This window comes from Barbatula barbatula (assembly GCF_947034865.1).
Source record: "Barbatula barbatula genome assembly, chromosome: 17".
Taxonomy (NCBI): Eukaryota; Metazoa; Chordata; class Actinopteri; order Cypriniformes; family Nemacheilidae; genus Barbatula; species Barbatula barbatula.
This window is the reverse complement of record NC_136780.1, coordinates 2,550,224-2,561,098: the sequence shown is the minus strand read 5'-3', so window position 1 is coordinate 2,561,098 and position 10,875 is coordinate 2,550,224. Positions and strand designations below refer to the sequence as shown.

The 10,875-nt window shown below is 39.6% G+C and overlaps 1 protein-coding gene across 2 annotated transcripts; it reads right to left on the bottom strand.

The window, feature by feature from the left end:
- Positions 1-508: 508 nt before the first annotated feature.
- Positions 509-10,673, bottom strand: src (v-src avian sarcoma (Schmidt-Ruppin A-2) viral oncogene homolog). Of its 2 annotated transcripts, XM_079478110.1 has the most exons (12): positions 10,423-10,673; positions 10,222-10,321; positions 9,500-9,517; positions 8,053-8,151; positions 6,533-6,636; positions 5,184-5,333; positions 4,721-4,876; positions 4,465-4,644; positions 4,008-4,084; positions 3,682-3,835; positions 3,455-3,586; positions 509-3,355 (listed from the first exon to the last, which is right to left on the bottom strand). In XM_079478110.1, exons 1-12 carry the CDS (start codon positions 10,661-10,663, stop codon positions 3,147-3,149), a joined length of 1,620 nt encoding a protein of 539 aa, XP_079334236.1. In that variant the 5' UTR covers positions 10,664-10,673; the 3' UTR covers positions 509-3,146. The 2 variants fall into 2 exon arrangements, with proteins under 2 accessions (XP_079334236.1, XP_079334237.1); XM_079478111.1 differs by lacking the exon at positions 9,500-9,517.
- Between the last annotated feature and the right edge of the window lie 202 nt (positions 10,674-10,875).

The window sequence follows — 10,875 nt, the reverse complement described above, 5'->3', positions numbered from 1 at the left end:
GTCCTTCTATTATTGCGTTACAGATTATTTAGTAAACGTATTAGGACACACTAGAATGTCAATTGCATGCCAAAATATGAAACCAAGTGTTATTTATTTAAAAGAAAGCAAACAAAATAAGATTTTAATGTTATTAACTCTGAATATAAATAAGTTATTAAGAAATAATACATGGATACTTAAACTGTTATAATAATGTGCACGTGTCCCAGTAAACACAGATGTGTTTGCCCAGTGGTTACGGATGTGGACTGTTACTGGTTTGGTTTCTTTAACAGGTGATTCATTAATCGGATCACCTGCTGGTTTCTTCCTTTGGGATAATGCCACGAAACCACCATTAAACAAAGCAAACGCTCCAGGTCGAATTTTACGACATTTCCTTGTTGGATTAGCTGTAAAACATTAACAACATCTGTAAGCTGGTTAATCATCATTACTATTTCTTTTGAGAAAAACACAAGAGTGCCCATAAAACTACAAGTATGATTGAGAAAATCCATCCAAGCTCGAGAAACAGAGTTTATTGCACTAGAAAAAACACGTCTCAAATTAAATTTTGAAAGTACAAATTTCATTTCAATGTTATTTTTTATTTCGACACAGGCCATGATGTTGCAGAACTACAATGCGAACCTGAGGTTCAATTCTGAGCAAATGCAGTTGTAATACAGACAGGCCACTGCATAGTTTGAATACTCAGGAAATACAATGTGATGTTTTCTTGTAGATCTAACCATAGCCTTTTTATAAGGATTTGTAATTTGCTTTGCTACGTTCTTAATACCAGCAGGCTCATTTCTCACTAGTCAATCCGATCTGTAGGTTCAGGGTCTCGCATCACGTACAGTGCGCTTTAACATTGCAGTTATAAGTAATCATGTCAAAAGCAACGGCACATTTATTGCAAATTGGAGCTGCAAAAGCATCAAATGAAAGTCGCTGTCAATACTTAAGTTTGCTGCGAGTCACACCTCGAGGGATAGTTAAGAAAGACTAAATACGTATTGTTAAATATGTAATGAAAATGATACAAGAGGTGTCCGAACAGGACCTTATCAGATCAGTTACAGAGCTTCTGAGATTTAGTTTGCATTTCTGTAAGATCAAGATTTGTTTGTGGGGCACCAGTTTTATCAAAACGACTAGTTTAGTTTTTAGGGAGAAACGAAGGTCAACCAATCGACCATAACCTGCGACATATGAATAAATATGAGACGAATATTTACAGTAACCATTACGTATTTACAGTACAGTGGAGACCAGATCTTCCAGCGAAAGTACCTATACACGCGCATGCCATTCGCGTCAGCACCTGACATTACCCACAATTCACAGTTCCAAACCATTCTGAATGCAAACCAATAAAAACATCCCTAGTTTAGATTTCAATTCATTTGCAGACCACATAGTCTTAGCAGTACATTTATTATTATTGGGTATATTTGCTTTCTCATGGTTTAAGGTCAGTGGCGGTTCTAAATATTCAGTGTAACTGACTTTATCAGGTATGCATCGATAGCCACTCGATTCTAATGTGAAACACCTCACAGATTAGGTTCATTGTTTTGTGGGACGTTACAGTGTTAATACATAAAGATCTGAAAAGGAAGGCGCAAATAAACTTGTTGAAGTATAAGTTATAATGATTGCCCCTTTGCATATAACATACCGGCAACTTTGAGGGTCACGATTGATCAAAAAGTTAAGACAATATTCGAAATTCAAGCAAGTAACACGCGTTTCGAGTCAGCTCAGATGGTCATATTCAACAAAAGTGATGCTTACAAAAACAGTTCACCCAAAAATAGAAGCTTTATTGTCATTTACTTAAGTTTGTGGCCATTCAAAGCTGTATGACTCTGTAGAACACAAAAGGAGAATTTAGCAATAGTTCTTCAGAAGGATTTGAACGGCATGAAATTGATGCTTTTTTCCTCTTATTTTGGTCCAATAGAAACTACAATTCTATGGAAAAGTAAAATTCTCAAGTCAAACCTCGAAGGAAATCGTACAGCTTTGAACCACGGATAAGGAAACGATGTTGTCTTTATTTTTGCGTGAACTACTTTTAGTTCTAGTTACAAAGCCTGCTTACCCTCTTTGATACAAAAAATGACATTCATAAAAATACCTTTTATACATCATAAAACAGTACAAAATTCATTTTTTCCCCTTTTGTATTGGCACACAAAGTAGGACTATACAGTCACCTCTGCTCGAAGAAAAAAGTTGCTAAATATATCAGTTGTTTTCCGAGTACTAGAAGAGAAGAATAAATGTATCAAATGAAAACAACATTCTTTATGATTGTTTTTAATGAGTCCGTCTCAAAAGGAAGAATGTTTCGAGTCCAAATGTGCTATCTATAAAAGCCAAAATGTCACGTGACCAGTGTTTACCCAATCACATTATTTCTATTCCAGTTTATCCAGGATGATGAAAGGAAAACATAATGGGACAAAATTTCATATCAAGTAAAATGCGTAAATTACCACATTTGTTCAAATACGGACCCTGGATTTCTATTGGAAGACATTAAATCTGAGCATCTGTTCATCAGACGAGTAAAACAAATGTTTGGTTGCTCAACCACAACCACAAATGTCTCCCAAATGTACAGGGCAGTACCGTCGTCTGCTGGACGTCTCATGATGGTGATTAGTCTCGTCCGTCACGTGCGTCTCCTGCGGTTGAGGGTCAGAGGGTTCACAGAGACCCCAGAGCATCGAGAAGGGTGGAATGAGCAGTAAAGGTTGTGGGGGGAGGAGCAGGGCGTATGATCGACAGATCTGGATCGTCGGCAGCAGTACATTGAGGTCAAGAAGAAACGGCTAAAGATCAAGCCGACTTGTCAGAGAGCCACGAAAAAAACATCTCGAACTGATCATCCCCAAAAACGGCACCGTTGCATGGCTGAAGAAGCAATTTGTGGTTGCATTTCTTGCGACTGATGCAGAAAAGCGGCATCTCGTTTTGAAATGAAAGCCAAGGGAAAAAACATGCAGTAATTACAGGGGAGAGATGCTTCAGAAGGAGAAGTCAATACGTTTAAGCAGAGGTCTTAATTTCCCAGCTGAATTTTTGGAGACGCATCCTTATCCCAAAACTGGTTTCTCTGCTCTTGCACCGGGCGCTTGGCATCTCTAGAGGTTTTCTCCTGGTTGGTATTGCGGTTCAGTAGAGGTAAAGTAGTCTTCCAGGAAGCTCTGAAGATACTCGAAGGTCGGCCTCTCCTCGGGCTCCTTGCGCCAGCAGGTCAGCATGAGATCGTGCAGGGACTCCGGGCACTCGGCGGGACAGGGCATCCTGTACCCACGCTCCACCTGGTCCAAAACTTCCCTGTTTACCATTCCTGAGCAAAGAGAAATTATGTTAACGTTCAGAATGATCATTCACACCTTAAGTGAAGCAAAAGACACGTCTAGAACAAGAAACGTGGACTTGGTAGTACCTGGATAAGGGACCCTGCCTTTAGTCGTCAGCTCTGTCAGTAAGACCCCGAAAGACCACACATCAGATTTGATGGTAAAGCGCCCATACAGAGCCGCCTCAGGCGCCGTCCATTTAATGGGGAATTTCGCTCCTGTTGTCGTACAGATATAAGAGGCTTGTTAGAATAATGACACTAATTCAATTAAGACCCCAATGTATAAAAGGCAAGAACCATTTTTGACTCACCCTGTCTGGCCGTGTATTCGTTGTCCTCTATGAGTCGGGCGAGACCAAAGTCGGCCACTTTGCACACCAGGTTATCACCCACCAGGATGTTAGCAGCCCTGAGGTCCCTGTGCACATAGTTCATTCTCTCCACGTACGCCATACCGGAGGCAATCTGAGGACAGTGCATATGTTACAGAGCAGAAGGGCTCAGTGCTGCCCCCTATAGTCCAGACACAGCAGGTTTTTATTTACATGCACAGTATAGAAATGTATTGTCGTGGTAGAGAACAGGTGCACGTTTATTCATAGGCAATTTTCCACAAAATAAGGAAGAGATGTAGTACCTGAGAGGCCATATCCACCAGCTGAGGTAAACGCAGCATCTTTCCCATGTCGCCCTTTAGGAAATCTAACAGACTTCCTGTGAAAGAAGAAAATCACATCATGGCATCTTCATGAACATTTTATTGACAGAGCTCAAAAAACGTTGTTAATATATTTAAATGTATGCAGCTATGGCAAACGTTTATGTCAGAGATTTCAGCAAAACTTCACATACTTGCAAAAATCTCAATGTCATACTGTATATCACTAACAAACTAAATAGACAAAATGAAACAAAATAGATTATAATGCCAGATTATCAAATCTACGATTCCATTTCACGTGACTTTCAATATATCTTTTTGTAAGCATAAAGGTCGTATAAGTAACACTACTATTATGTTTGAGTTGAAAGAAGAGATTCATTCTTACATCTCACCGACTCTAGAAAAGAAGAATGACCTCAGCATCACTGACCTTGTCCCATGTACTCTGTGACGATGTAGATGGGTTCCTCAGAGACGACGGCGTACAGCTGCACGAGCTTTTCATGTCGGAGTTTCTTCATGACCTGTGCCTCCTGCAAAAAGGCCTCGGTAGACATGGTGCCAGGCTTCAGAGTTTTAATGGCCACGCGTGTCGTACCGTTCCACGTACCTAAAGAAAATAAAACAGATTTTAAGTGGAAGTGTGTCCTGAATCAATTCTCACTCTCTGACAGAAAATGTCTTACCCATCCAGACTTCTCCAAAACAGCCCTGGCCCAGTTTGAGTTCCAGTCTGAGAGAGTCTCGTGGAATCTCCCAGGCGTCTCGGGCCAGACCTGTGGTTTGAGGCTTTTGTACTGGACATACATCAGTCAGACAGTGACAAAGGCCATCAGAATGTTCTGAAAGAGACGCAGAGAAAAAAAAAGGATATAAAACCGATCCGGCTGTACGATATGAATTGCTAAATGTAAATATTAAATATTTGGCCCTTTTATCTTTTAACATATATTTGCTCTGGTTACAAAAACGTCTGGGAACTATCATGAACACCTCCTACCTACACCACTGCTGCTTAATTTAAAACATTTTAACACGCAATATCTTTATTTTTCATTTCCTACCAATCTGAGTTTCATCTTTTCCAGAAATAACTCCATCACTTCCTCTCAAAGATGAGAGCTGGTGCTGGTAGAGAAATGAACTCACGTCTATAGTGGTTGACCAGCTGCTGTAAAGTAGTGAACTGTGTGCGCGACGTGATGTAAAATCCCCCGCTGTCCAGCTTCCTGATCTTGTAATGTTTGACATTTAGGCCTTTGACGTTGTCATAGTCAAGGACAGACAGACAGTAGGCACCTAAAGAGAAGAATACAACAGAACTGAAGATTGCGGGAACACAAGGGTTGAGGTTGAAATGGGCCGCACGAAATGTCTGCATTATTGATATAGAAAGACAAGTTTCAAAATAAAAGCTATTTTAAATATAAAACAAATACTATTTTAGCTAAATCAGTCAAAATATTACCCACATTGTGGGATCTCAAGTTTATTCAATGAATATTCAAATTACAATATTGTTTCTTTTTGATTGTCAATTTAATTTAATTGGATTATTCTTAACCAAGATGAATATATTTCCATCATGTTGAAATCTATTATTTAGAAATGTGCTCAGAAATGAATGCAAAAAAATGTGGAACTGTGCAGATATCGCAGAATCTAGTTCGATTCTCTAGTCGTTTAGATAATCGTATTAAAAAACAAGACCAAACGTCCAAGTAACAAACAAATACTACAAATGTAAATTACCCCTTGAAATGATTTATATAGCTTTTGAGGAGATTGTTCTTCATCCGTCGGTCTGCAGAGGGCGCTGTCGTCATCATAACACACACGCACAATAATCACTAATGGCAATGGTTATTTATTCATGCACCCTTTCTTTGTCACCGGTCCCTCGGCTTTATCCTGGTATCTCTGTGCCGTCGCTTCAAGGTTCAACCTTCTCACTCCAAGCAATAAATGCTCACGTGCCCCGTAGCGTATAATTGCTATATAAACTTTAAGAACAGCTTACGGGTTGACCTACTTCCTTCGTTCCTGCAAGCGCTTCCCTGACCTTTGCATTCCCCTATACAGCCAGCTCAACCAAAAGACGTGCATTACGCAAACTCACGTGCCTCACCATGTTTATTCAAGCATAAACATCGGTTGTGTCGAACCCGCTCAACTGGCTTCACAGAGCCATACATAGAGCGGAGATCCTTCCAATGATGAATAAAAGCCGAAGCAGTCGAGAAATTCAAGCACGACTGAATCTGACAAACAGTTGAAAGGAGAAGTAAATGTGCACTTTGTTCTAACCTGTACTTCCAGAATCTAAAATGTAGGCACAGACAAACTTCCCCAAGTGTTGGTTCCTAGTCTTGTGTTTTCACTGTCTTGGAGAGCAGAAGTTACACAGACCTCGGTACTCACCATGCAACCTACACAAATGATGTGCTGCCTCACACAGATGGCAAAACACATGTTACGCACCTTTTGTATTTATTTACCTTTGGTGGTCTCACTCTCTCTGACCAGGAACGTTCCTCTCCTGTTGTCTAAACTCAAGAGGAGACGCTCGGAGTCCCTGCGTGTGATCTTTCCAAGGTACCACCTGAAGAGAGGGAGAGACAAAAGAAGAAAAGTGACCATGATGTACCGACAACACGATCGTGTGTTCTGATGTACACGTGAAACGCAGATTAAGGCATCCCGTGAAAATAACGTCACATGACACGTTAAAGACTTTCAATTCCCTTCAGGATTCAAACAGCGCCGTTTGGGATATGTGCCTGATCCTCTGACATTTATTCTCTCTCATTCTTACCTTTTCTCCAGAGTCAATCTGAGATGACTGGCAAAGCAAGGGTGGAAAAATGAGTCATTACAGGTTTAAAAAAAATAGGTAAACTACGTGTAGAGCAACAGTACAGACAGGGGCCTGGGACAAACAGTGAAGGCTTTAAGCGCTTATCAAGGAGAAAAACAGCTTTACGGGCATGTGGAGGGATTTCTAATTTATGGAGAGAATTGTTCAACAATGAAAGAGGAGAAAGAAAAAACACGAAGGAAAAAAGGAAGGACTGAAAAGGTCACTGAATAAAGAAAGAGTGTGAATCACTCGAAGGGCTGAAGATTAAGATTTGGTTCAAATTCAGAAATCTTTCCATCTGAGGTGCAAGTTATGGGAATATTTATGTACAGTACATTACAACAATTTAGACAAACTCCAGAACTGTTATATTTCTGAACAATGTGTAAAAATCTGCGTCATGCTGACAGTTTGTAATGAAAAAAAATAACATTTTGTTGAAGGAAGGAATTTTGAACAAAAGAGATCCTTAAATATATATATATGATATATATATATATAAATGTAAAATTTTAATTTAAAAAACATTATCCAATAATTATACATATGAATATAAAGCAATAGTAAAAATATTTATAGTTTATAAACTTTATAAAAATAGATATATTTTGATTCATTTTGAAGTATGAAGAACGCTACGAAACGGATAAATAAATCTACATAAATATATATATATTATAAACTAAAATTTATAAATAAAAAAAAAAAAAATCCAATTATAATAAATAAATAAAGTATAAACAGTATAAATATATATATATATTATAAAACTATCAGTTCTGGTCCTCGATTCTGATTCTAAGCCGTTATAAAATAGCCCCCTTTATAACGGCTGACAGCACCACAAAGCCTAAATATAATTGTATTTACTTTATTTTATGAAACCTTGCTACGCATATGGAATAACCGTTTTATAAAGCAATAAGCTCCGCGTCGTGCCACAACGCCCTTAGCTGAGATGACAAAGCACTGCTTCTTGGGGCTTATTGCTTTAGTTTGGAAGAAAAAGTGAGTGGGACTCAATCTTCATTACTACAGAAATATCAATAATAATAATTTATCAAATGCTCTATAATTAAAGGGGTGTGTTCTGAGGATAGGAGAGTAAAGCAGAGGAAAAACAGATAGGAGAACATCAAAGACAAGAGGAGGATTTACTCTTCAGCCTGGATGGAGTCGGATGGTGCCACGTAATTGCTGGGAATGTAGCCGCTCTCTCCTGTCGTCAGCGAGCGAGCTAGCCACCAATCACCCTCCCTAAAAGAGAACACACACATATAATCCCAGTTAACGCGCACTTTCTGTTACACATACACCTGCAATGTGCCCTTAAAGGACTAACATTAATGTATTGGATGAGACATGGTCTCAGTCACCCATCCTGAAATTACTCCCGCACCTCAAATGAGTCACTGAAATGTCTGAAGATATAAAAACATATACAGACGATCTCTGCTAAATGATGTGCAAATCACACTTGCACATTTTGCAAAATGAGGTGATAAGAATAGCAAAATCGTTGTTTTGGGTGAACTATTTAGTGCTGAACGTGCTAGACAAATCACTGTCATGATCTCAAAAGTGAAGGATTCAGCTTCAGTGTGCAAAGTGTTGCTGTGACTGAAAACAATAATGTTTCCTACAAAATACACAAAGTCACATTTATATTCTCACAATACTATTACATAATTTATATGCACGACACCATTCAAAATTCATATGATGATGCATTTTTTATAAAGACATGAAAAGTGAAGGTTTATGAGAAGTATAAACATATAAATACTTAAAGAAAAGAAGGTTGTAATGGAATTCAGTGAGGCTCAATTATGTAGAAAATGTCGATAGTTCACATATCAAGTCTGCATCCCAATTCACATGCTTCTACTGCACACTAAAGCATGTGTGCTTTTTTTGTATTGCTCAAACATATCCATGGATGCATACTTTACCAATCTTCAGAAATGGACTCCTCTTAGTCCGTTTTAACCACATCTTCCCATTACTTTAGGGCTGCATATCAATTAATCGTTTCCAGAATAAAAGTTTTGGTTTACATAATATACGTTGGTGTACTGTGTACGATAATATGATACACACATGCATGTATCGTTTTAAGAAAAATATATGTATATATTAAATATTTATAATAATATATAATATAAATTATATATAAATATAAATGTATTTACACATGTAAATATATACACGTGTGTGTGAATTTATATATACACAATTATTATACCCAGTACACCAACATACGAAGATATTCTTCGAGATGAATCGCTATTCAGCCCTAAATAACCGCGCATGCATGTAATCTGTGTAGTAGAAAAATGAAAACTGGGATGTACTTAAAACAATCTGAAGGTCTAATGGATTATTCAGCAAGGGCTCCATCACAAAGTCAACATGAAGGACAAACATAAAATTAATTTCAGCGAGTTATGAATTGAGCTTTTGAGGCAACGGGGCACTATTTCTGGAGCTCTTCCGCAGTTTCTACCCAGACAGATAAGTCTCCGGTGGACAGCGTGAAATGACACACATACAGAACACAGAAAAAGGACATTATAGATTTAAAGGCAAAAGCAATATCACCAACCTGGGGTTGAACTTTCTCCTACACAAAGATGGAGAGCATGAAGAAGATCAGAGAAAGGAGAGAAAGTGTTTGGAGATTAAACGCAGACGGCAGAAGCGACAAGCATCCCACATTGTCTATAAAAACAGATTTAGGGTCATAAGGGGCCCTGATGCACTAAACACACGCTGTTTATCTAACTCGACTGGGTTTTGTCACTGCACTGCAGTGAAAATCGCTGTAACGTGGATTGGTTTATCTTTTAGTTGAGCTAAACCATGATTTGCGTGTGTGCTTGTCTGAAGAGATTATTCGTGTGTATTACTCCCGTGCAGTCACACAACAAAAACAGCAAATCTCCAGGTCGCTTTGTGTTGAGAGGATGTTAGCGAGACCGAAACGGCAGTGCGGTTCACCAGAATAAGGAAGTGAAGCGCAGGTGTAGAAAGGAAGGAAAACGCCGACTTTGGTCCGAGAGGGAAGAGGAGGTGCAGCGGAGCAGTTTCGTGCGCAAAAAAGCCATCATTTCGCACAAATAGCGAGCCTTCGGAATGAGCCAGTTACTATGGTTACCAAAGAGGAAGGGGAGCTACGTGTGGTTTAGGGGGACGGCAGCCGGCACAGAAGGAGACCAAACAGATGCAGGACGGGTGTGTGTGTGTGTGTGTGTGTGTGTGCGTATCCGAGGGGTATATCTATTGCCCTCCGGAGACCTTATTTTTGTCGCTTGTGTTTTCCCTTACGTGTTATTGACAATCTGGAGTCGTTCTCCTTTCCTGAATGACAAATCAGAAGCGGTGCGTGACTCATAGTCATACAAAGCCACAAATGTGGTCACCCCACCTATGAATACAACGAGAGACAAACAAGCATTTGATACTGAAGCTCTAATATTAAAGGTCATGGGTTCGATTCACACAGTCTGAGCCACTGAGGTCTGTTACCTGCTAGCGCGCCACGGTTAGGAGAGGTGATGCTGTTGGTGTTACAGCTGACGCCTCCAAACAACGCCTGCTCCGCGTTGATGATGTTGGGCTGGGTGCCGCGTCTGGTACCATCCACTGCCGGGCTCCGGCTGGGGGTGAAGGTGGATTGGGTGGGACTGTGGTGGTGTCCTCCATTTCCATCGTCTAGACTACGGGAGCGTTGGCCTGTCTCTTTGGGTTTGCTCTTTGTGGCGCCCATGGCCTACGCCTGCAGAGAAAAAAACGGTTCAATTTTGCCCACAAACAGATCTGTTCATTTTCTTTGACCGCTTGATATTTGATATGAACTAGAATATTCCTTCCTTCATGCAATTTGCAACGTCAAAACACGTAATACCAAAATAATTGTCCCTGTCTGTTTCCAGCGGCGTTACTAGAGAAAAGTCTTCATGATTTATGCATGAATTTAAT